This window comes from Tiliqua scincoides, chromosome 1 (genome assembly GCF_035046505.1).
Source record: "Tiliqua scincoides isolate rTilSci1 chromosome 1, rTilSci1.hap2, whole genome shotgun sequence".
NCBI lineage: Eukaryota > Metazoa > Chordata > Lepidosauria > Squamata > Scincidae > Tiliqua > Tiliqua scincoides.
Genome location: NC_089821.1, coordinates 110,033,386 through 110,060,191, shown reverse-complemented (window position 1 = coordinate 110,060,191; position 26,806 = coordinate 110,033,386). Strand labels below are relative to the sequence as shown.

The 26,806-nt window shown below is 41.1% G+C and overlaps 1 protein-coding gene across 1 annotated transcript in view; it reads left to right on the top strand.

Annotated features, from left to right (window-relative positions):
• Positions 1–26,806, top strand: part of TTN (titin) — a 322,156-nt gene that overhangs the window by 196,618 nt on the left and 98,732 nt on the right. The window contains exons 163-190 of the mRNA XM_066621689.1: positions 292–418; positions 829–1,092; positions 2,956–3,222; positions 3,368–3,631; positions 3,728–3,867; positions 3,980–4,106; positions 4,228–4,494; positions 4,593–4,859; positions 6,185–6,451; positions 7,045–7,184; positions 8,912–9,038; positions 9,936–10,078; positions 13,440–13,563; positions 13,892–14,158; positions 15,314–15,411; positions 16,778–16,946; positions 17,040–17,306; positions 17,644–17,910; positions 17,999–18,277; positions 18,382–18,790; positions 18,894–19,018; positions 19,109–19,375; positions 20,470–20,739; positions 21,704–22,006; positions 22,101–22,403; positions 24,083–24,270; positions 24,602–24,716; positions 26,470–26,754. Coding sequence (XP_066477786.1) covers positions 292–418; positions 829–1,092; positions 2,956–3,222; positions 3,368–3,631; positions 3,728–3,867; positions 3,980–4,106; positions 4,228–4,494; positions 4,593–4,859; positions 6,185–6,451; positions 7,045–7,184; positions 8,912–9,038; positions 9,936–10,078; positions 13,440–13,563; positions 13,892–14,158; positions 15,314–15,411; positions 16,778–16,946; positions 17,040–17,306; positions 17,644–17,910; positions 17,999–18,277; positions 18,382–18,790; positions 18,894–19,018; positions 19,109–19,375; positions 20,470–20,739; positions 21,704–22,006; positions 22,101–22,403; positions 24,083–24,270; positions 24,602–24,716; positions 26,470–26,754 — 6,136 coding nt within the window. The remainder of the gene's footprint in view (positions 1–291; positions 419–828; positions 1,093–2,955; positions 3,223–3,367; positions 3,632–3,727; positions 3,868–3,979; positions 4,107–4,227; positions 4,495–4,592; positions 4,860–6,184; positions 6,452–7,044; positions 7,185–8,911; positions 9,039–9,935; positions 10,079–13,439; positions 13,564–13,891; positions 14,159–15,313; positions 15,412–16,777; positions 16,947–17,039; positions 17,307–17,643; positions 17,911–17,998; positions 18,278–18,381; positions 18,791–18,893; positions 19,019–19,108; positions 19,376–20,469; positions 20,740–21,703; positions 22,007–22,100; positions 22,404–24,082; positions 24,271–24,601; positions 24,717–26,469; positions 26,755–26,806) is intronic.

Genomic DNA, 26,806 nt, shown 5'->3' with positions numbered 1-26,806 from the left:
AACCAGCATGGGTTCCTGCAACATCAACCAATTGATTATAGCACTCTTTAATGCTGTTCTGTCACAGCCATTTTTACTTTGATCCTAAAAAGATTTCCGTAGCCACACATAAGAATTTCATGTTGTTGATTACTGAGTCCCATGCCTTGTCGAACCAGGCCATCTCAGTTCTGACTTTCAGTCACTAAATATTATGAAGATTCAACAAAAATAAATTAGATGTAGAAAATGTAGTAGTCTGTGATGAGAATGCCATTTTTCTTACAGTAACAATGTTTCATTATATTTCAGACATGTGAGATCAAAGCTGAAGGAGGAAAGCGTTTCTTAACCTTACACAAAGTCAAATTAGAGCAAGCTGGAGAAGTTCTCTATCAGGCATTGAATGCACAAACTTCAGCTATTTTGACAGTGAAAGGTAATCTGCCTCTCCTTAAAATAATCCCAGAATGCCCTTATTATCTTTTGAGGTCCACTTGGTGGTGGTATACAAAAGAACTATGAAATTCCCTGGCTCATAAGATGTTGTTGGCTCTCCCTCCACTTGTCTACTGGCAGAGGCTGAAGATGCTATTATTTCAGCAGGCATTTTCTGGCCTTAATTGAGCTGATTGTTTTTCTGCATAACTAATATAGCTAATATTAGCCCTTTCAGTACAATTTATTGGGTTGCTATTTTTTCTGCTTTTTTGCCTTTTCTCAATGGTTTATTTTTTAACCTTTGTTGAAAGTCACTTTGAGGAAAAAATATAGGATACACTATTTTTTAAAATTTAAAAATGAACTACTAAATGCTGGAAAAACACGGATGTATATTCTTTATTTCAGAAATTGAGCTTGACTTTGCAGTGCCTTTGAAAGATGTGACTGTACCAGAAAAGCGGCAAGCAAGGTTTGAATGCCAGCTTACCAGGGAAGCTAATGTTATATGGTCTAAAGGCAGTGACATAATCAAAGTTGGAGAAAAGTTTGACATAATTGCAGATGGAAAGAAGCACATCTTAGTCATCAATGATTCTCAGTTTGATGATGAAGGAGAGTACACTGCTGAGGTTGAAGGAAAGAAGACCACAGCAAAACTGTTTGTGGAAGGCAAGTTCATTAGTGTGAAGAATTATCCTGTAAAAATTACAAAAAGAATCAATAAGCTGCAGCTCCTGTGAGATCCAAAACAAGCCAGACAGGGCCTAGGAGACGGGGGTAAAGGGGGTAATTTGTACCCAGGCCTAGGGTCAGAAAGGGGGCCCAGGAGCCAAAGAAGAGGGCCCAGAAAATTCCTGGGATCTTACATTTTCCAGTCACCCAGATTCACTGCCCACATGGAATGCTGGGGGCATTACCATGGGCACATGGCAGCAACTACTGCCACAAGCCATAAACACTGGGCCCAGGAATGCATACATTCCTTAACAGTGTCACATCTGCGAGGAAACTGACCTGCTACAATAGCTCTTTGGCTTGTGGATCAGCTAACCATGAAGGAGTGTTGAGGAGCTCAGTGGCATGGCTGCAGAACTCCGTTTTGGTGTACACAGGACACTCTCCATTCTAGTGTGAGCCTAAATATAATGATCCTAATCTCCTGCAATGATTTGCTATATTTGAAAGATTTAGGAGTGTGTTTGGTTTTCTGCATTCCTATATCAAGGTGCCAATGCCGGGCAGACAAGTAGATCTGTGCTCTGCATTGGGAAAACTGGTAGACCTGGGCTCCAAAGACAGGTCTTTATGATCAATAGTTGCCACTTTCACCCTGCCCCCATTCTGCTCACCCCCATTGCCACTCCCCACTCTGTTTTACCCTCCTCCCTCTTTGGAAAGGGGCCCCAAAGAAACTTTGTACCCCCTGATAAAATTCCTCTCAGAGGCCCTGAAGCCAGAGCCCAATGAACTTGCCCTGCAGGGAAAGAAGGGGAAGGGTTCACTGGGCCCTTCCACTTCCACTCTTAAATAGAGAGAGGGGAAATAAATCTTATCCACTTTGAGGGCTGGAATCACCTCTAAACAGTGATATCCATTAAATCCAGCTTTATTAATGTGACATTAAAATAATGCTAAACTATTGCACACTCTCACACACAGTCAGACTTAGCCAACAAATTATACATTACACCTGGGCTGGAAAAACACATGGTGGTGGTTTTTCTTCCTCTTGGTGAGCTGACCAGTAATCCAAAAAGTCCATACTGGGTGGGGCGGGGGGGGGAAGGGATGATAAAATCTTCTGCCTCTGCCTCTTTGACTTCGTCTCTTTATCCCTTGGAGCATCACCTGAAGGGCCTGCCTTCTAAGACCTCAGTCGTTTGTCTCGGCCTGGAAATGTTCACTCCTGAGTTGGCTTGCTTTTTACAGGAATAAAGTTACTTTCTTGATTCCGTTATTCCCTTCACACTGCCTTGAGCTCTGAATAGGCAGTCTTCTACTGTTTGGAGAGCCCTCTTGGTCCGTCTGCGTTCTCCTGCATACTTCTTCTGACCTTGACGAAATACATCTGGTTTTAGTGGCTTCCTTACTAATTAGTCGAAATGTTTCGCTGTTAATTTTTTGCAGAAGAAAAGCCTGCATTCAGAGAGCTTCTTCCAGAGAAGAAAGAGGGAGGGTTGTTAATTTATAGCTTATATATACTTTTACAACCGAACACATTCTTTTGCTTTTGCTCACAGCATTCTGAGGATTGGGGAGCAGAAAGGAGAGAGCAGGAGTAACAAGGATTTCTTTAATTACACTATATACATTAATTACAAAACAATATATACAAAACAATATACAGCAGCATAAATATATATGCATTAAAACACCACATTCGCTCCTGACATTGTAACAGGTTGAGGAAAAGTCTCTGCCAGGCCTGAAAGTAGTAGTTTGAAATGGAGGCTAAAAGTGACATGGATGTTGGCTCTCTCACTACCATCTGCCATGACTGTATGGCATTCATTATTATTTGCCGTATTTCAGGTATCAGGCTGAAATTCATCTCCCCACTCAAAGATCAGACAGTGAAGGAAGGAGAAACAGCTCACTTTGAATTTGAACTTTCTCACGAAGACATGCCAGTGACCTGGTTCAAAAACGATAAGAAACTCCACACAAGCAGAACAGTTCGTATGACTGCAGAAGGCAAGATTCACAAGTTAGAAATTGCAGAAGTGACACTTGATGACATCTCTGAGATCAAGGCTCAAGTTAAGACATTGCACACTAAGGCAAACCTGAAGGTTTTAGGTAATATATTGCCACTTATTGTTTATCTTTTGAATCTTTATGTATTTATTTTTATGTTGAATCTTTGTGTTTATATGTGTCAATTCACTGTGATCACTAACCTCTTCAAAAATTAACGACTTCATACTCAACCCGTATCTTATAGAGGCCGATCCATATTTCACTGTGAAATTGCAAGACTATACTGCTGTTGAGAAAGATGATATGATTCTGGAGTGTGAACTTAGCAAAGACGTGCCAGTGAAATGGTATAAAGATGGTGAGGAACTGGTTGCTTCCAAGAGAATCTCCATAAAGACCGATGGCAAACGCCGCATTTTAAAAATTAAAAAAGTGTCAGATGCTGATAAGGGAAATTATGAATGCAACTGTGGAACTGATAAGACAAATTCTGAAGTTAAGATTGAGGGTAAGTGATTGAACTCCTTCAGCCGAACCTCTTTGAAAGCTTTTACACATATTGACCAAAGCAGGAAATCTGAGATATATACATATTTATTTTCAGCTCGAATAATCAAAATAGAGCGTCCTCTATATGGAGTTGAGGTCTTTGTTGGTGAGACAGCACGATTCGAGGTTGAAATCTCTGAGCCTGATGTTCATGCAATTTGGAAATTAAAGGGAGAAACTTTAACAGCTTCACCTGTAAGTCTCTTTCAAACAAAGGAACAAAACCCCAAAATCTAAATTTAAAAAAATTACCTTTTGTGAGTGGTTGGATCAAAAATTTTACTTTTTCCCCCCAAATAAAAATCAGGATTGTGAAATGATTCAAGATGGCAAGAAACACATTCTGGTCCTTTACAACTGCAAATTGGATATGACAGGAGAAGTGTCCTTCCAGGCTGCAAATGCTAAAAGCGCTGCTAATCTGAAAGTGAAAGGTAGGGTTAGAAAGTGTCAAGTCTCATCTCACAAAATTTTCTCATAGTCCACCATCACAATATCAATAGCAAGTGAGAGCAATGCACCTCTAACACTAGTCATTACTTGATTCAATTTCAGAGTTGCCTCTCATCTTTATAACTCCGCTCAGTGATGTTAAGGTCTTTGAGAAGGACGAAGCCAAGTTTGAATGTGAGGTCTCTAGGGAACCTAAGACTTTCCGTTGGTTGAAAGGAACCCAAGAGATTGCAGGAGACGAGAAATTTGAAATCATTCCTGAGGGCACAAGACATGCCCTTGTCATTAAGAGCGTGGCTTTTGAGGATGAAGCTAAATACATGTTTGAGGCTGAAGATAAACGAACCAGTGCAAAGTTGATCATTGAAGGTTTGTTGATACCACTGGTTCCACTGATAGCATGTTTGCACATTTGTACCATTTTATCCATCACAATTTGACTTTAATGAGATGCTTTTATGATTTAGGAATTCGCCTTGAATTCATTACGCCTCTCAAGGATGTAACAGCAAAGGAGCGTGAAACTGCAGAATTCACTGTTGAGCTGTCCCATGACAATATCCCTGTTATTTGGTATAAGAATGACCAACGACTGCATACCTCTAAGGTTGTTTCAATGAAGGATGATGGCAAATTCCATACGCTCACATTTAAAGATCTCAATATTGATGACACATCTCAGATCAAAGTGGAAGCTATGGGCAAATCATGTGAAGCTAAACTTACTGTTCTTGGTATGTGTAATCTGAATCTGAATGTACATGTTGAATCTTCTTACGTATAATCTCTTCCAGAAGTTTAATGTATCAATGTGCATGCAAGCTTTATCCATATGAGCCACCTCAGCACTTAAGATCTTCTGAGTCGGCTCTGTTCCAGGTTCCATTTTATGGAGTGATGGTGTCTGGAGAGTCTGTATTGTTTGCTGTTTTTAGATATTACTGCTGTCCTATTGTTGGTTGTTTTATTTATTTGTTTTGGGATTGTGCTTTATTGTTCTGTGGTTAATATTGTTTCGGTTTTGTCTATCACTATGGTATTTTATATGAATAATACTATAATTAAAAAAAACAAATCAAAACACCATACATTACTATCAATTCACAATGTGACCATAACTGGTTACTTTTTGTAGCTTGATTAGCATATTTCCATAGGAAGAATAAACTTGACATCAGTCTCATAGGTTAATGTATGAATGAACTTTTCAGTACAGTCTTTAGAAAGTTGTCCATACTAATTACTCACAATCTTTACGCCGATATCTTAGAATCTAAGTTAGTTGTCCCACTGACTTAAGCTGGGATGGATTGACTGCCCATACAATTCAAAGGACCCTAAATGGCTTAAGTATAAATATGTCAGCATTGGTTGGAGTTCGGAAATTTAATTTAAAGTGCTGGTTCTTTCTTATAAGCCCTAAGTGGCTTGAAATCGGGGTATCTAAAGGATGGTTTCTTCCCAAAGAGCCTGCCTATCAGTTTATTGAAGTGTTTTTTCCAGGTTCCTGTGCTTGTTTTTTTTTTTCTTTTTTAAAATTAATTTAGACATCAGGTCATCCTATTTTCCTGAATTTTTAATTAACATGGGTGGGGAGGGTTGTCTCTATATGACTCTGCCATACTTGTGGTTTGTGCTGCTTGTTTCAGTCTTGGTTTATTGTAGTATTATTCATTTTCTACATTTTTGGATGCTTTAGTGTTACAGCTGTTTCAGTGTGTTGTAAACTACCTTATGGCTCTTTTATAAATTGAAAGGCAGCATACAAATCTCTTAAAAATATAATAAATGGTGCTCAGAACACCTTAGAAACATGTCTCTTTCAGGTCTGTGTTGAAAAAGTTTTTGAGAAAGTTTTTGCAACACAAAATCAGCAATGTTTTCAGAATAACTATGCAGAAATTTCTAATTTAGCTTTTAGAATGCTTTATCAACATTTTGGAAACCCAAAATGAAAATCCTACTAAAAAGGAATTCCTTTCAGATGTCTTCCGTAAGTTGCTACTGCTTTGAACATGTAACATATACTAAGGATATCAATGTTCACTTTGACCTGCAGAGGGGGATCCATATTTTACTGGGAAGCTTCAAGATTACACTGCTGTGGAGAAAGATGAAGTGATTCTACAATGCGAAATAAGCAAAGCAAATGCTCCAGTAAAATGGTTTAAAGATGGTAAAGAACTAACTCCATCTAAGAATGTCATTATCAAGGCTGATGGCAAAAAGAGAATACTTATCCTCAAGAAAGCTTTAAAGAAAGATATTGGTCAATATACCTGTGATTGTGGCACTGACCAAACTTCAGCCAAACTCAACATTGAAGGTAAGTTCATCTTCTCAGTCTTTCTGTTATAGCGTTCAGTTTACCAGTCTCTAATTTGCAACCAATCCTAACTAAATCTCTGTGTGCTGATGCAGCAGCACCAATGCAGCTTCTGCTGTATCCCATGAGGGATTTTTGGCTGCTAGTGGTCTCCTCAAGGTAAAGGGACATTTATCCCTTTGCCCTGTGGTAAGCCCCAGCAGCTGTTATGTGTCTTGAGCTGGGTCAGAAAATCCATGTCAACCCAGGAAGGCGGATCAGTCCCAAGAAGGGGGTCAAGATTAAGCGTGCACTGCCAGCAAACCCATCCTTCCAGGCCCAGTCCGCCTTTTCCCCAACCCCATCATCACTCCATTCCATTCACTCCCTACCCCATTCGACTGTCTCCCTACCTCCCTTCAACCCCTATGTTGAATTACCTGCGTTACTGGATCTTCAAGTGTCCGCCAACATGTGGGAGGGCACTCTGGACTCTGGCCTCCCTGCCAGCAGGCCTGCAGCACTTGCTGGCAGACTGCTTTGCAACTGCAGTACTACTGATGGATGTGGGGTCTGAAAGGCTAACAGCATTGGATTTTTTTTTTCTTTTTCAGACCGTGATATAAAGATTGTTCGTCCTCTGTATAGTGTGGAAATATTTGAGACAGAGACTGCTCGCTTTGATACGGAAATCTCTGAGGACGATGTTCATGCTAACTGGAAATTGAAAGGGGAACCCTTGACTCAGTCACCTGTAAGCTATACTTCTCAATACAACTCATTCATGGTTTGCTTAATAAGTACCTTATTAAGTACCTTATTAATAAGTACCTTGAGAGAGAACTTCAAGAAATGCATTAATACAAGAATTCTGCATCAGTTCAAAGATCTTGCTGTACTGCTGGAAGGCACTCTGTTTGAACAGGAGTAGGGAGAGGGGAAGGTCACCAGTTTTCTCATGTGTACTCATACACATGCGTACACATGTAGAACACAGGCTTCAGAGGATTGGGTCATTCATTGCAAGAGATTGCTGATGGGGATAAATTGGGGTTCCCCTTCATGTGATGGGATTTTTGGTTCAAAGTCCATGTCTTTTCATACAACCTGTTTACTCTTTTTCCTCTTAACAGTTTCTTATTTAATTATCACAATTCAGAATTATTTATTTAAATTACACAGTATAGAATGTCTAAAATTATATCATTGTGTCTTGAGGATGGGAGTGAAAACATCACCCTGCAGTAGTGTGATAGAAAATTATTTTGAAATATATTCAAGGTGAAATTTATTCATTGGTGAATTAAGATTAGAAACTGCTAGGTATGTACTGTGAAGCTGAAAAAGTAGTTAAACTGTGTACATGATGATCCTACCTACATGTGTAGCCCCACTAATGATAGAATTAGATTACATGAAAGAAATAAGAAAAATAAGGTTGAATCATCTTTAATTTTACAGGTTCAAATAATCTTAATGACAATGATTTGGAAGTCAAAAGAGTTACCTTTGATCCAACAATGGAGTAAAACATTCTGACCAATAGCTAACCTTTTAAAATAAGATGTTTACTAAAATATAGAGATGAATCACAATCTAGAAATATTTATTTATTTATACAGGTATTTATATACTGCCTTTCTTTGGTTGTCAGATTTCTCCTCAGACTTTAATCCAAGGCGGTTTACATAGGCAGGCTGTTCTAAACCCCCATAGGGATTTTTACAATTGAATAGTTCTAGTCTTTCATAGAACTCCTCCATCCAGCTGGATTCCTTCCCGGTCTGGCCTCTCTCTGGCCCTTCGCCTCCCACGCTCCACTTGACGGCATATAATTGAAATTGAAATATAATTGAAATTGTTCAGAAAGATAGTGTTCTGAGGAAATCATTGCAATCTATAGTGGTGCAAGTCTACGTTGATCCAGGAAGGTGGATCAGGCCTGGGCTGTTGCTGCCATCCCTCCCTCCTCTCTACCCAGTCACTGCTCTGTATGCCCACCCCTCCTCTGTTCTGCCATCCACTGCCCCGTTCCACCCCTGCTCAACCTTACCTGCTCTGTATTCCCTGCCAGTACCCTGGCAGCCTGCACTGGTGGAAGTTGCTTTGCAACTGCCATTTATGACTTTGATTCATGCTCTGGTCCCTAACCAGATGAAAATACAAGGTATTCCATGCATCTTTTTTTTCTGTTGGATAATGTTCCAGCTTCAATATTCACATTCCTATCATGCTCAGATGTGTAGCTGCCAAATAGCTTCAGCCTGGGCAACCCTATGTTCCCAAAAGAGTGAAATAAAGGGAAATGAAATTTTGCTACCTTTTTGGATTCCCAAGATCTGGGAATAAGAAAGCTATCTGAAGAAAGCAAGTGGCAGTCTGAGAGAAATTCCAAAAGGGCAGTCCCTTTATCTAAAAGAACCACTGCTATAAATCCATGTCCTATAAAAGGTTTTTTCCCTATTTGTTTTCTTTCTAAAGGACTGTGAGATTAAGGAGGAAGGCAAAAAACATTTTCTTGTACTCTACAATGTACGTTTGGACCAAGCTGGTGGTGTAGACTTCCAAGCAGCCAATGCCAAATCCAGTGCTCACCTTCGAGTGAAACGTAAGTGTTTTAATAGTGTAAACCAGGTATTTACACTATTACACCAAGTTTAATTAGCAATTACGTCAATGAATGGAAACAAGTTGGTGTCATGATGTATTGCTCTGCCTGTTGTGGGATAGGGTGGTGGTGACATGAATGAGATGGTGAATGAAGAGGAAGGCCAATCAAATGAGCTTGGAGTGGGGGTTGGTGTTCAGCTCTTCTAACATTTTGACATAGCTTTGCCTCTTGGCCCTGCTGTGCAAACATTTTTATGTTAGTTATTTCAGTCTGGTACATTTAATTCAATTTGGTTTTTGTTAGCAGACCATGATATAAAATCCTATATTATATAAAGAGTTTTAATTGATTAATTAGATTATGTTCTTCTTTATAGAAGAAAAAAGATACCAATACCAGGATAGTTTACAAATGGTATTGCGTAATCAGTTGTTATAAAATTTAAAATATTGCAAATAGACGCTTTCCTGGGCTGACATTTCAGGTTAAGATTTGAAAGATAACACCATGCTGACATTTGTGGAAATTGCTGGTAGCCTGATGGACAGGGACACCCTACACAGTTGGTGACCACTTGTCTCAGCGTCCAATCGCAGGTCTTGCTATTTTGGAAGGCGCATGCCTTATCTAGCAAGAGGCATGCAGGGCTTGGCAAAGGGACAGATGCGCTGCAACTTTCCTGCTGATCTTTTCATTTAAAAAGAACAGGCTCTGCAAATAGGGAATCTCCAGTGACCAACCCTCCCCTTGAGAGCCCCAACAACCCCAGTCTCGCTAGGGAATTTAAATAGCCTCAGTACAATCATACTTCCTCTCTCTCTGGGGAAAGACATTATGGAGGTTAGTAAGGGGAGGAAGTGGCTAATCTGAAGATGATTTCTTCTTCTCATCAAGCACGTGTAATTGGCCTGCTGAGGCCTCTCAAGGATGTAACTGTGACAGCTGGTGAAACAGCAACCTTTGAATGTGAGCTCTCCTATGAAGGAATTGTAGTGGAATGGTTCCTGAAAGGACAGAAATTGGAGCCCAGTGAGCAGGTACAGAAGCGTTAATTTCCTTTTTGTCTTCTTTGTCTACCCCTATTTCTTTTCCTCTTTCCTCCTCATCCTCCCCTTTTATATCAGTTTTTCACTCAGTTTAGCAAGCATGCACAAACACTGGACTTAAGGGGCTATGTTAAGGGGCTTAAGTATTATTTGAAAAGTTGTTCTGTGTAGATAAGAAGGTGATTACACAAAAGAAGGTTAAAGGTCTCCCAACTGATGGATGAAAAGGTTAATGTTTTGTACTGCAGTTCTTAGAAATCTCTACTACTGCTGATATAGAGGGATGTAAAATATTCCAGTATTTCTGGCGAACTTTATGGTCATTTGTATTTCCTGATTCCTTCTCCACTTAGAATGCAAAACTGGAATCCGCTTCTGCATATATGGGGATTAAGGAGACTGAAATTCCATTTCAGGCATTTGAGTAGGCTTCCAGATAACTTTCTGGACAGAATTGCTCGTGAAGCATTTCTCACTTGCTATTTTTAACCCTTCATCAAGTATGCTGTTAGTGCTAGGTTGAGAGCAGCCTGGAATGCAGTTGGTTGAATGTTTAAAGTGTTTTAGCCCCAATCCATATATTACAAAAAGTAGCATATAAAAGTTGAATTCAGTCAAAATTATTTTGATGCCTGTTTTTTAAGATCCTCTCTTCAGATCTTTAAAAGCCAATCCTATGCATGCATTATCAGAAATAAGCCCCATTGTCTTCAATGGGGCATTCTCCCAGTAAGTGTGTATAGAACTGCAGCCTAACAGCCCAGTCCTATCCACCACTCCATCAATGCAGAGGCACCAAAATGGCAACTACTGCATCCTATGATGAAGGGGTCAGTTGCAGAGGTCTCTTCTGGGTAAGGGAACAATTGCCTTACGTAGGAGGGGTCTACTCAAGCCTGTGATAGCTAAATAGTCGTTCAGCAGTGGGAGACATGTCATTGTGGGTGGGAAGACGCAGGCCTGCTGGCAGCACATTAAGTAATGGCTGGCAGCCTGACATGGAGTGCATTTTGGAACAGCTGGAAAGCAGTCAGCACCAGCAGATTTCTAGGAAAGAGGACACATGGTAAGTGTAGGATTGGGCACTAAAAGTGTCTTTTTAAAAAAGCTTACATAGAGGAAAATTTGCAAAGAAAATATCACTCTACCTATTAAAATAAATGACTGGTTAATAAACATTTAGAATTTTCCATTCCGAGGTAAGGGCAATACAGGTCTGAGGTCAGGGAACAAACATGCCTTTACCTTGAGGAGGCCTCCATGACTGCCACCCAACTGCAGGATGCAGCACATGCCCGATTGGCACAGCTATGCCAGTGCTGGAAATTTGGATAGGATTTTGGCCTTAATGAGTCCGAATTCCAAAGTATATAGTTGTCACAATTTGTTCTTCATAAATTTCATCCCGCATATTGATTTCGAATGAGTAGTATGTAAATCAATATGTGGGATGAAATTTATAAAATCAAAGCTGCATTTCATTAAATAATTTGAAACAGATCATATTCCTACTGGACACATGGAAAAACTACCATGTTTATTTGCAAAAAGAAACAAATGCTCATAAAACTTTGCCTTATGTCGCTCTCATGGGGACATTATAGGCTAGATCAGTGGTACTCAAACTTTTCCAGCCAGTGGCTCCTTTGACCCCCGTGGCTATTGGCCATGACTCCCCATCATGTTCCTGAGGGCTGGAAGTGACATTATTAAACAGGAAGTGGCCAGAAATATTAACTATATTAAATATATTAAATATAATATTATAATATATTTATTATAATATAAAATATTAAATATATATTAACTATATTAATATTAATTATATTAATCATATCATTAATTAAATGCAGATCTTAAAAATATATTATTAATGCACAGCAATATACATGCTTTATAAATGATCAGCTGCTGATCACTGTTGGAGACAGGATGCTGGAGAAGGTAGATTTTGTCTGGTCCAGGAGGGCTCATTTTTTTAAACTTTGTAAACATACCAATAGAATTGTTTTATCAAATGAACTTTGCGAAAAACCAGACTGACCAACATTACACACACACAATTCTGTGGACCCCAATCCAATTAGTCATTTCTCCCGTTCTCCTTGGATAGGATTTAACCCTTTATTAATTTAATGAAATTAAATTTTTCCAGCAGCTGGTGGGGAAAACAAAAATAGACCATGAAAATATATCAGAGCTGATAAGGGTTTGGTTAGGAAGCTGATTTGTCTCCTATACTAGGAGATGCACAGCTCAAGCCTATGCACGTCTACTCAGAAGTAAGTTCCATTAGAGTCAATGGGGCTTACTCCCAGAAAAGTGTGGATAGGACTGGGCTGGCAATCACTTCATCAATGGCTGATAAGTATTTCCTTCAAATAGCAAGATTCATCACTTTAAAAATACTTTCCTCTTCAGTCAAACAACAAGATTAATAAATCACTTTAAAAACAGTACCCTTTTTCTGCTCCTGGCCAAGTAAAGTGTGTGCTTCTCTCTCTTCCCCCCCCCCTTTGCCAACTGCATGGAAACAACTTTAAGACCCCTGGTGACTGGTAAAATAGGAAGCGTTTTATTTGGGGAGGGGGAGGAAAGCGGGAAGGTTTGGAGATCGAAAGGGGGGAGTGGAAGAGGGACGGGTTGGAAAGAGAGATTTCACTTTGATGAGAAGCGATCACAGGCTGGGAACTAGGAACCAACCAGACAAGGATCAGGGAGGGTTAAGGACTGCAAGCTGAGCATGCTCAGTACTTACCAAATGGGGGTTGGAGTCGAAGAGCTTTGGAAACAACATGCAGTGAACACAGAAGGCAGCAGCCTCAGATCGGAGGGAGAAGAGGGCGGGGTGGCAGTAGCCACTCTCGCAGCTGAGCAACTCCTGTTTCTTCTGCTTTAAAAAAAAGCACAGACGACAGGCAGAAGACGGGCTCGTATTCTGCTCAGGGGTGTGATTGTATCACTCCGAGAGGACATCCCGCGCCTCCCCTTTGAGTTCTTGATGCCTCCCTAAAGAGCCGCACTGCACAGTTTTAATAACACTGGGCTAGATAAAAAAGGCTGAAATGAGAGAGGGGGGGAGAGAGAGAGAGAGAGAGCATAAACTTTTAGAGCTCTTACTCCCTTCTGAACCCCAGTATCCATGGTACCAAGCAGGTTTCAGAGTGACTGCTGATGAATCACAAAGAATGACAATTGCAACAGAAAATCAGGGAAACTCCAGGACATGCACAATAGAGCAAGATTATACATGAAATTTTTGGGAGTTCAGCCTATACTGACACAGTTATTATTTAAGATCAGGTTACAATATGTTAATTATAAAATCTGTTTTGCTTAATTTTTTTTTTAGGTTGTACCACGTGCTGAAGGACGAGTTCACACACTTGTCCTTCGAGATGTGAAGCTAACTGATGCAGGAGAAGTCACACTGACTGCAAAGGATTTCAAAACTAAAGCAAATCTTTTTGTAAAAGGTGAGTTTGCTAGAATAACCGTATATTCCTCCACCAAAGCCTTGCAGACTATTCATCTGGACTGAACAATCCACAATTATTCATCTACTATAGAATCTTTGCCAAGGCACCAATGTGGTGTGTAAGCCTAATCCTCATGCAGGCTGAGACTGGGCACAGAACACCTCCACCCACATCTATGTGGGGTGACATTTTTACTTCTAAAATATTGAGTACAATTCTGACCATATTTCAATCTTCAAAAGATTAAATTGATGGATAGCTTATTAATCCTTTGGGAAGACAAAAGGATACCTATAACTTCCTATGGTGTTTTTTGCTTCCTCAGAGCCACCTGTTGAGTTCACTAAACCTCTTGAGGACCAGACTGTTGAGGAGGAAGCCACTGCAGTACTAGAGTGTGAAGTATCCAGAGAAAATGCCCCAGTGAAATGGTTCAGGAATGGCAAGGAAATCCACAAAACAAAGAAATACGATATCATTGCTGACGGCAGAGTCAGAAAACTTATCATTCATGGCTGTACGCTGGACGATGCTAGAATGTACACCTGTGACGCTAAAGATTTCAAGACCTCTTGTTTCTTGAATGTTGAGCGTAAGTTTATTTATAGTCTTCTTACAAAGCAATCTAGACATTTGCTTGTATGATTCCCTAAAGCTGAGGTATTCAATCTGTGCGTCCCGCCTCCCTAGTGAGGCATGGCTAGCCTCCAGGGGCGTCGCCAGGCATCTGGGGGGGGGGAGAGAGGTGGCTCAGCTGCAGCCTCCTGACTTGCTGCTTTTCCAAGGCTGAGAACGAGGTGGGTGAGGCAGTGTGAAGCATGGTGGGGGGAGCTGGGAGAGAAGGCTGGCTGGGCAGCAGAGGACGTGCTGCATCTCATCAGCACAGGGCATGCTCCCGGCAGGCTTCAAACTGGGAGGGAAGCCTGACCTAGAGAGAGCAGCAAAGCGCTTTCCTCCGCTTGGGAAAGAGGTAGCCCAGCCTGCTCTTGGGGCGGGAGTGTCCAAATGCCCAGCCTGCATCCCTCCATCTTGCCTGGGGGGAATAGGGGTGGCACCTGCATGTTGGGGTGTATGCGTGTGAGCATGTACTTCGGGGGTGAGTTGTAATCGTGCTCTGTGTGGCTGAAATCCTAGTTGCACTTTCCTGGGAGTAAGCCCCATTGACTCAAATGGGACTTACTTCTGAGTAGACCTACATAGGCTTGGAGTCTGTGTCAGGTTAACCAAGGATCCTCACCTTTCTCTTTTTCCTCCCCCTTCAAAAAAAGAAAAAAAGCCACTCTTGATGGGTTTGTCTCCAAAAATGGATTACAAAATAAAAACACCATTCCTTTTCAGCCACCCCCCTTTTTCCTCCTGTCTCCTTTTTTTTGGGGGGGGGGGGTACTTCCCATGTTAGCGGCTGTTATAAGACAAAAGGCACAATCCTAGCTAGGTCTGCTTAGAAGTAAGTCCTATTGTGCCACTCTTTTATCTATTTGTTTTTGTTTATATATGATTGCCAATAAATAGCAAATTGTATTGGCAACCTTCAGTCTCGAAAGACTATGGTATCGCGCTCTGAAAGGTGGTTCTGGCACAGCGTCTAGTGTGGCTGAAAAGGCCAATCCGGGAGTGACAATCCCTTCCACACCGGGAGCAAGTGCAGTCTGTCCCTAGCAACAGCCTTAGTAATAATGAGACATTTATTGTAATACAGTATAACAACGATCATCTTCAAACTTGGAGTATATGTTTTCTTTTATAGCACCTCATGTTGAGTTTACAAAGCCCCTTACTGATCTTGAAGTTAAGGAAAAGGAAGTTGCTCGTTTTGAATGTGAGATTTCCCGACCATCTGTTCAGGTATGTAATGTTCATGTTTCTAGTGTTTGAACTTATTAGTTCAGTGCGTCAACCACACAGATATTTTTGCACCTTCCAGATTTTGAAGTATAGCATCCTCTGGCTTTCTTAATTCTAGCCTTTGTGATTGTTCAAAACGTTTTAAAAATGAAAACTGTGTCTGCTAATAGCTCCAAACAAAATATCATCTGTGTAGAGATGATTTGGCTTCCTGTTCCACCTCATGATCATTTGATTCTGCCTGTATCTAATGATTGTGGGAAACATGTGTTTCCTTGCCCTACAATGTAGGACTTACATGATACTAGCATATAAATAACAAAGACCCACATTTTGCTTGGAGAATTTTTGCCAATTAAGTGCAAATACACACATTATTGATTCATTTTTGTATCAGTTATTATAAAATATAGGTATTGTACATGTGAAATTTGAGGCTTTTAAGAAGAATTCTAGACTCTGCATCTTCCCGTTCTGTCAGCAGCCTCCACCCACCCACCCTGAAGGGCAAGAGCCTTCTGTTGCAGCTCCACATGTGATACAATGGACTGCTGCTGAAGAGCAAATTCCTCCTCTCCTTCTATGCAGTGGAAGCAGTTTGCTTGTACATATACACATTGTTCTCTAGATCAATGTTAATAGACCGAATGAAACACAATGCCAAGAGCTACTGCTCATGGGGACTAGAAAGGTAACAAAATTGCCAGTCAGCTCTCTCAAATAGCTTACTGGCATTCCTGGGGGGGGGGGGGACTTTTGCTTTTGCAGCTGCAACAGGCTCTGAAGGCGAGGAGGAGGAACTGCTTTATACCAGCGACCAGACACCTGAAGAAACTTATCATTTTGCCCCCTCTCCAGAAATGCCAGTGAAATAAATGATTGTTCTTGCCAGTTTCTAATTTCATAGAATTAGAATCATATAGAATGATAGAGTTGGAAGAAACCTGAAAGGTCATCTAGTCCATCCCACTGCCTGTAGTAGGAAATCCAGGTGCTGAATCAGGGAGAGGACTTGCACAGCACTATTTTTTATGTGAGATTTCTCAAACACCCACAGTAACCCTGCTTACATATGTTTACTGCCCCTAGCTAGATTGGTATGATAGTAGGGTTTATTTAAAAAAAAAAATAATTCAGTAAAATGTGCAAATCAGAAAATTTTCATTTTCTATTGTGTTTATAGTGAAGCAAGCTTTTCTCATTGTGAGATTTTGGTTTATGATTTGCTTAAAATATCAGATTTGCACTACTCAAACATAACCTGTAAAGATGAATTTTGATTTATCGATTATTACTTCAATTGATATTCCAGGAACACTTGTTTTATTTTACTTCATTTGATTTTATATCAATGTTTTCAATGCAGGTAAAGTGGTTTAGAGATGGTGTTGAAATCAGAAAAGGCAAGAAATTTGACATAATCGCTAAAGGTGCCCAGAGGATACTCGTTATCAACAAATGTCTGCTTGATGATGAAGCTGAGTATGCATGTGAAGCAAAAGCAGCTAGGACCTCGGGCATGCTCACTGTGATCGGTAAAACTAATTCTAGTGTCATATCTGCTTTTTGTAAAAGTGCACTGGCTTGATCACTGTTGTAATCAAATGCAACAACGGTTCTTTTTACAGAGGAGGAAGCCGTCTTTACCAAAAATCTTCCCAACCTTGAAGTAAATGAAACAGATACTGTCAAATTGATCTGTGAAGTTTCCAGGCCTGACGCAGAAGTAACTTGGTTCAAAGGTGAACAGGAACTACCTGATGGCGGTAGATACGAACACATTTCTGACGGCCGAAAGAGAATTTTGGTCATCCATAATGCTCGTCTTGACGATATGGGCCAGTACAGCTGCAGGCTTCCAAGTACTCGCACAACTGGCAAGCTCAAAGTTCATGGTAAGGAAATTACTTTGGCACCTTTCACAAAGTCAAAGTCTGGATCAGATTGACCGCCGCTGCAAGATCACGTCAGGCTAAGTGTGTGTATTCAGGATTCAGAAAACATACGGCAAATGTGACCAGATGACACATTAGTTGTAGAGTTGGCAGGGATGTTTTTGCTTTCAATTATTGGTCAGTTTCTTTACTGAATACAAATTGTATGAAATGATCAGGACTCATGGAGTCAATCTGGGACATGTTTTGCTATGTGAAAATACAGTCAGATACAGCAATAAACTCTTCTCATGTAGAATACTAAAAACAATATGTCCAACATCTTTTTTTTTTTCAGAACTTGCAGCAGAATTTATAACCAGACCTCAGAACCTTGAGGTACTTGAAGGAGAAAAAGCAGAATTTATCTGCTCAGTGTCCAAAGATGCCTTTGAAGTACAATGGCTGAAAGGTGACACTGTTCTTGAAGCTGGTGATAAATATGACATAATTTCCGACGGTAAAAAGAGAATCCTAGTTGTTAAAAAATCTGTCCTGGATGATGCGGGGAGTTATTCTGTCATGGTTGGTGATGCCAAAGCAACAGCACGCTTGAGAGTGATCGGTAAGCTTTGTAAGGTTCTTTCACCATTTTTTTTTCTTTTTCAATATGGAAACATATGGAATATGGAATATATATGTTTGAATTACAGAGAAGCTCAGGATCATTATTCCATTAAAGGACCAAGAAGTTAAAGAGGGACAAGAGCTTGTCTTTAACTGTGAAGTTAATACAGAAGGTGCCAAAGCTAAGTGGTACAAGGATGAGCAACCAATATTTGATAGCGCAAAATACATCATGGTCCATAAGGATCTAGTTTACACTCTAAGAATCAGAGATGCCCATTTGAATGACCAAGCAACATATACCGTGACACTAACAAACCAGAGGGGAGAGCATGTCAAGACGTCTGCAGTTCTAACTGTTCTTGGTAAGTACTTTGCCAATTCCAAGCAACACAGGTTTTCATTCATGTGAAATTCAAATCCAACTGAGGATATGAATTAACCATACTTCAAAAATCTGTTTTCACAGAGGAAGATCTCAGAATCATTGAACCTCTTCAAGATATTGAAACCATGGAGAAAAAGTCTGTCACATTCTGGTGCAAAGTTAATCGCCTTAACGTGACCCTCCATTGGACAAAGAATGGTGAAGAAGTCACTTTTGACCGCCGCATTTTGTACAAAGTAGACAAGTACAAGCATTCGCTGATCATTAAAGACTGTGGATTTATAGATGAAGGGGAGTATACTGTCACTGCTGGCCAAGACAAATCTGTCGCAGAACTTATTATCACAGAGGCACCTACAGATTTCATTGAGCATTTACAGGACCAGACTGTCACTGAATTTGATGATGCTGTCTTTAGTTGCCAGCTTTCCAAAGAGAAAGCAAGTGTTAAATGGTACAGAAATGGCCGAGAAATAAAAGAAGGCAAAAAGTAGGTGTAATTTCTTTTAACTATGAGCTTCTATGCTATGATTGCTGTATTGGCTCCTGTGTCTAAATTTCATATATAATTCTCTTTCTTATCTAATGCACAGGTATCAGTTTGAAAAGGATGGAAATTTGCACAGGTTAATTATAAAAGAGTGCAGACCAGAGGATGAATGCGAGTATTCCTGCGGAGTAGATGACAGGAGATCTAGAGCAAGGCTTTTTGTTGAAGGTACATTTGTTTCTATTCATCTTGCTCTCCATTTTTAGTCACTGTTATAGAAAAAGACAATTAAATAATATGTATTAATATTTCTGTCAGAAATTCCAGTGGAGATCATCCGCCCACCACAAGATGCTTATGAAGCTCCTGGCTCCGATGTCATCTTCTACGCTGAGCTGAATAAAGATAATGTGGAAGTCAAATGGTTGAGAAATAACATGATTATAGTCCAGGGAGATAAGCATCAAATGATGAGTGAAGGAAAGGTCCATAGGCTTCAGGTCTGTGAGATCAAGCCCCGTGACCAAGGAGAATATAGATTTATTGCCAAAGATAAAGAAGCTCGAGCAAAACTAGAATTGGCAGGTAAGTGTAGTTCATTACAAAATAAAGAAAAATTATATATATGATAGTAGTGTCAAGTTTTCAGAATGTTCGCTACAGAGATTATTGCAGTTCCTATTGTTAATGAAAAAATATTTCTATATACGAAAAGCCATATTGATGTGTGTACAGTCATTTATTTATACTGGTCTACTGTCTAAGCAGGAACATTCTGTTTTGGACAATCAGATCATAGCAATCTTTTCAGTTTCTAGCCCCCCCCCCCATTTGTTCAATGTGGAGGTGTTTGCAAGCATTTTCAGTGTAATAAAGCATGAATCTCAAGCCTCAATCCTATCCTTTCCCTCCCCCTCCAATGCAGCTGCACCGCTGGAGTGTGTGCTGAATCCTGTGGGGGAGGGCAGTTCCAGAGGTCTCTTCCAGTTAAGGGAACATTTGCACCAGTGATTTAGCTGGTGTAAGTCCAAGTGGACCCAGGAAGATGGATTGAGGCCTGGAAGGGGGATAGAATATCAGCAGCACTGCTGCTGCTGGAACTATGCCCTTTTAGCCCTTGTTCTGCCCCCTGTTCCACCCCATCTTCTCTTGCCTGCTCCCCTGTGCTGACTTACTGGCGCTGGGGGACAATGGAACTGCTGCTGGGCCACCACTCACTGCTTGTGGTGCAGCCTGCCTGCTCTGGACGGCGTGTTAACAGATGTCAAGGACCTTACACCTCCAGACCACTAGTTCCAGTGGCTTCAGGCCCATATAAGTTTGGGCTGTTACTCTTTTTCATCAAGATTTTACAAGCAACACACTTCTGTGGTTTTTCTTATAGAGCTCTGTACTGTAACAGCTCAGCTTTTGGGAATAGTTTTATTCTGATATTTATTTAGATCACAAGTTATAGGTCTACTGAAATCAACCATAAAGTCCCTGTTGTCCTCCATGGTACAATATGAGGTATACGTAACACAATTTTAGTCCACCTATCACACCAACATTTTGAAAGTTTGCTTAAAATGATATATAACATGCTGGACTTTTCCATGTCAGAGTTTGCACTGAATGCACAGTTTTTGTAATATACTTTAAAAATACATTTTTCATTATCTTCCTCATTATTTTTCTAGCTGCTCCAAGAATAAAAGCAGCTGATCAGGACCTTGTGGTTGATGTTGGGCAGCCATTGACCATGGTTGTTCCATATGATGCCTACCCAAGAGCAGAAGCCGAGTGGTATAAAGAAGATGAGGCCTTGCCCACTCAAACAGTTGATACAACAACTGACAGTACTACCTTCAGAATTTATGAAGCAAAGCCATCACATAGAGGAAGCTACAAGATTATACTTAAAAATAAACATGGCAAGGCTGAAGCACGCATCAATGTTAGAGTTATTGGTAAGTTCATCACTTTCTGAGCACTGGTGTTCCAGGAGGGGAGGCAAAAAGCAAAAGCTTTTGCAGCTGCAAATGGCTTTGAAGGCAAGGGATTGCTTTACACCAGCAGCCAGGCACCTGAAGAAATTTAGGGCACAATCCAAACCAGCACTTGGGCGAACACAAGTCCCTTGTGCCAACCTAGTACAGTTGCAAATGTGCCGTAAGGAGTTGCTCAAGGAGTTGAGCTGGCCTCCCCATGCCGGATCCAGCCCCAGTGGGGTAGGTTTGCGTCGGCTGACCTCGGTCAATGCAGGGGTCTGGGGGGGGTTCAGAGAGGGTGGAGAGGAGGCAGGGAGGAGGCGTTTTGGGGTGGGGAGGAGGGTGGACAGCAGGCATTCCCGGGGGCAGGCAGATGGGGAGCAGGAGGCAGGGCCAGGATCAAGTGGTTATGCCAGATCCTGACCCCATTCCAGGCCAACACAGCATGGCCCCTGGCCGTGCTGTTATGATCAGATCTGCGCCACTCATCAGGTGGTGCAGATCCAAGTAGACCAATTGGAGCCACTGCAGCGCAACATGGGGCAAGAGGAAAGGTTTCGCTTTACCTCAGGTTGCGCCGCTTTTGGCTCCAAACGTGTGCTGGATGCAGTGCAGGCCCGTTGGCCTGCCTGCTCCTGTTGAAGTTAGGATTGGGCTGTTAGTGTTTTGTCCCACCCCTCCAGGAACCAGTGTTTCTGAGTTTTTTCTTGATGGCAGAAAAGTTAACCATCCACTGAGAAATACGGGTAATCGTGAAGACAAAGCACAATGTAACGGTGAGATAGAAAATGGAGTAAATAGTATCCAAGCAACTTGCATGTTGTTTGTGGTTCATGTCAAAAGAGTCAACCATGAGACTCAAAACACAGACTCTTCTTTGTATGTGTGTAGGTTTTCATGGCCAGCAGTAATAAGTCTCTTCTCTGTTTTTCTTTAATATCAGATGTTCCAGGCCCAGTTAGGAACTTGGAAGTCACTGAAACGTTTGATGGTGAAGTGAGCCTTGCCTGGGAGGAACCAGAAAGCGATGGTGGTAGTAAAATTACTGGGTATGTTGTTGAAAGGCGTGATGTCAAGCGCAAGACCTGGATTTTGGCAACTGATCATGCTGATAGTTGTGAATACACAGTCACTGGCCTTCAAAGAGGAGGAGTCGAGTACCTTTTCCGCGTGAGCGCGAAAAACAGAGTGGGCACTGGTGAGCCAGTTGAAACAGACAAACCAGTTGAAGCGAAGAGCAGATTTGGTAAGACAGTAGTTCAAAATGGCTTGAGAAAATAGTTTCAGTTCTTTTGATCAAGAATGACAAATGTTTTTTCTTTTCTTTTCCAACCTTGCAGATGTCCCAGGTCCTCCTCTTAATGTACAAGTTGCTGATGTGAACAGGTCTGGTGCTTCTCTTACTTGGGAACCACCAGATTATGATGGAGGCTCTCCAATTACGGGCTATATTATTGAACTACGCGATAGAGGCTCAATCAAGTGGGAACCAGCCATGACTACTGGAGCAGATGAATTAGCTGCGACATTGACAGACGTAGTGGAAAACAAAGAATACTTTTTCAGAGTCAGAGCTCAAAACCAAGTTGGAGTTGGAAAGCCTAGTGCTTCTACACATGCAGTGAAGATTATGGATCCGATTGGTTAGTATGCAAGTAATAATAAGGCAGCTTCACATCTCATCCAATGATATTGTTCATTCATAGAATATGAGCAAAGAAAATACAAAGGGTGATCTGGGAAAAGTTTGAATATCAAAAGTTTGATGCTTCTTATTTTAATTTATGAAAAGGCATAGTTTGTCCATTTTAATATATTGGTCCATGAGCACTGTGCAGATCAATATCAACAGGAATAAGGGATGTAGCTCAGTTGTAGAGCACATGTTTTGCGTGAAGTTCATTTATCCAATCCCTGACATCTCCAAGGAAGGTTGGGAAAGACCCCTTTCTACAACCCAGATGAACTGCTGCCAGTTAGCCAATTGTAGCACCAGCCAACTGTGGTATACTGCCCAGCCAAATAAGAGGCACCACTGATCTGCTGGAGTATGGAGCATTGACTGATGTCATTGGTTGTCATCCACTCTTGGCTGCAGACAGAGCTAGCTGTTAGCTGGAGCATGGACTTGTATTAGCCCTCAAAAGGGGCCCCTTGGGGAGAAAAAGGAGGAGGAAGAACAGAAAGGGAGTAGACAGGGAGGTAAGTGACAGAAAGGGAAAGGGCAGATACAGAAGAAGAGAGTGAAAAGAAAGAGTAGAAAGGACAAGAGGGGAAGGAAGAGGACTGGAAAAAGAGAAGATTGGAACCAGCAAGGGGAAAAGAAAAGGAAGTTTATTGGAAATGGTAAGAGAGAAAAAAGAAATGGAAACAGCAGGGGAGAAAGGAAGAGGATTGAAGGCAGCAAAGGAGAGAAGAGGAGCAGAGTAGAGAAGGTGAGAGAAGAGAGAGGGATGAAGAACAGCATGGCAGTAACACTCATGGACTCCTCTGCATCTATGTGGACTGCTGGCAGAGGAGTTGGGGAAAACCACCAGCCAGGGTTCCTATCCAGTTGAGGGTGAGCTAGAGGACACACCCGAAGGGACATGCAACCCACCCCAGGTGTCAACCTTGGGGAGTTGTTGTGCTATCTGGCATTAGGAACCTTTTTGTTGAACACTTTGAACAATATATCGTGAGTTAATTGACTACTTTGCTGCAGTTTTATCTCCAACCCCCCCTGACCTTCCAGATCTCTCTGGCTTTAGATCTGCCCCCCTGTGGCGGGGGGGGGGGGATGACAACAATACTGAACTCCATGTTCTCAATTTAAGACAGTTTCATATGTATGATGAGAAGGAATAAATAAAATAGTATTATCCACCTATAAGGACAGTATGCCTAGAATCCAACAAGTTACTTTAGACACATTCAAGGGCGATGAGATTTTCACCTTTAAAAAAAAAATCAAACAGCATCATCCTCTATGTTATAACCATGCATCATTTGATAGATGGTGAGTTCTTTTGGGACAAGGTCCCATTTATTTATGTATTTTCTAGGTAAACCACTTTGTGAACACTTTGTTGTAAAGCAATGTACAAATGTTCTTAGTAATAATAATAGTAAGAACAATAATGTTTTTAACACTAATCAAAGTGAAACATTGCTGAGTTTCCAGAGTAGTTTACCATGGGCATAAGAAGCAGCTCTTTAGCAAACTCAAGATTAAAGCTCTCTTGGGCTTGCAGGACTGGATGTGAGGGTCTTTAGATTATGGTCAGTAGCTCCATCCTGAAGAGGACAATATTTAAATCATGTAAATTACTGTGTTTTACAGAAAGACCAAGTCCTCCCATTAACCTTGATCATTCAGAACAAACTAAGTCATCTGTGAAACTTAGATGGGATCCTCCCCTGAAAGATGGAGGCAGCCCTGTATTGGGCTACATAATTGAAAGATGTGAAGAGGGAACTGACAACTGGGTCCGGTGCAATGCAAGACTTGTACCTGATCGTACTTACAAGGTAGGTGGTTTTCTTCTGAATTAAAATATTCATTAGGTCAGTGATTTTCAACTTTTTTTTGTCTTGCGGTGGTACACTGACAAGGTACTAAAATTGTCACGGCACACCATCAGTCTTTCGACAAGGTACACTTTACTGCCAGCAGGGGGCTCACATTGCCCAATGGCCCTATTAATAAATGACCCTCCCCCAAACTCACATGGCACACCTGCAGACCATTCACGACCCACCAGTGTGCCACAGCACAGTGGTTGAAAACAGCTGCATTAGGTATTTGGTTCTGGTAAGGGTGCTTATTAATTTCAACTATTAATTCCTCCTGTTTTTGTAGGTCACTGGATTGAAACCACTAGCCAAGTACTATTATAGAGTATCTGCAGAAAATGCTGCTGGTGTATCAGATCCAGCTGAGGCTATTGGACCACTAACTGCTGATGATTCTCATTGTAAGTAGAATTCTGTTATGTTGAAGTGATTCGCTGCTTGAAAGAAACAACTCTGTGTCCCTTCATGGTACCTGAGCCTATTAATGTTTGGTCTTAAAAACAATGCTATAATGCAAATAAGTAATGCTCATAAGCAAGGTTGGTACCAATGCCAACCCCATTTTCAACAGTGGAGAGTGTATTTAAAGGAATAAATCTTTACAGTGAAGTATCTCTTCTGAATTGGAAGAAAACTTCCTAACTAGTTATTACGTTTTTAATATGCTCCCAATGCATTTTATCAGTCACAACAACCCTTTGAAGTAGGCTGGGCTGAGATATTATAATTGGTCCAGAGTCACCTAGTGAGCTTTATAGCTGAGTGGAGGTTTGAACCCAGGTTTCCTAGTTGAACCTTGTTGATCCTAGTTGAACATCCTAACTGCTACACCACATTTGCTTTAGATTTGTTTGTTTTTGAGGGGGAAAAAAAGTTTTATTGAATATTAATACTGGATATTTTACTTTTGATAAAAACCAATTTAATGAAAAAGAAAAGAATCCAGATACAGTAACAGTAAAAAACCAAAACAAACCCCAACTATATGTTCTGTTATACGATTAAGTTTTGCCCTTAGACAGCTTTAGTAATCAAGGGAACTGTCACTTCAATCTACTGTAAAATTGCCCAATCCAACCTAAGCCTCCCCTCACTGATGCCAATGTGGCATGCGCTGCATCCCATGGGAGAGTTTTGGGTGCCACTGCAATTCAGTTCACCCCATCCCTGCCCCATTCCAACCCACCCCTGCACCAACCTGCCTGCACTAGGGCTTCTCCAATGGCCAGTGGCACTGCCTCTCACCTCTTGAGGTGGCAATCCAACTCCAGAATATGATGGGTTGCGCTTTGCAACCACCGTAAAGCACACTGCAGTGTGGAAGCATGTGTTCCGGTGGTGCAGAGGCCCAAAATACACACAATTCACAATTTAAAATTGGTTACTTTGGAATTAGCAATTTACTTAAAATAGAGTAAGCCTTCCTATAGACTTTCTAGATAGTTAATTTCATCACATTATTTTAAAACGTTGTCTAATGATTTGTTCTCAGTAGATAAAGCAGGTTGTGAAGGCATCTTTGCTTCCAGCAAAAGTGACAATGGCATCCCTGGCGTTGGAGCCAGGGGACCATGTGGTACCAGGCAGCAAGGCTTCATGCAGTGTCCTGGAACACTCTGAAAGCCTTCTGAGCCTCCTGAGGGCCCTTTAAACTGTACTTCCAGTTTTCCAGAAGTACTGTTTAAGGATCGTTTGGCAGCTCAGAAGGCTTTTCAAGTGCTCTAGGACACTGCATGAGGTTCCAGAGTGCCCAGGTAAGTGAGGGAGGTGCCAGCCTTAGGGAGGCAGATGTCAACCTGGGGGAGCACACTCTGCAGTCATGGCCCTGGGCGTGACATCACCCAGGGTCACCACTGAAGAGTGAATTAGGGGCAGGGGCAGTTTACTGCTATTGTAAAAAAAAAAATTATAGCACAGAGAAAAGCTATAGCTCAGTGCAGAGCACATGCTTTGTATGTGAAGTATTCCAGTTTCAATATCTACTTGTCTAGGAAAGCTGGGTATGACTCCTGTCTAAAGCAATGAAGAACCGATGCCAGTCAGTATAGATGGAGTAAGATGAACAAGTCAGCTGACTCAGTAGAAGGCAATTTCTTATGTTCAAAAATTAAAATCTGCAGTTACTTAATTGGTATAATTCTGCTTGTTTTCTAGTTGGACCTACAATGGACTTAAGTGGATTTAAAGATGGACTGGAAGTTATTGTTCCAGAGCCACTCAGAATATGTGTCCCCATCACTGGCTATCCAATACCAACTGCTACATGGTCTGTGGGTGACAAAGTTTTAGAAAAGGGTGACCGAGTGAACATTAAGACAACTGCAGCCTTTGCTGAACTTGTTATTACTCCAAGTGAACGACCAGATAAAGGCATCTATACCCTGAAATTAGAAAACCCTGTGTCATCTGTATCAGGGGAAATCAATGTTAATGTCATTGGTAAGCATTCAAATACATCTTAATAGATTTTAATATATAGTGATGTTATACA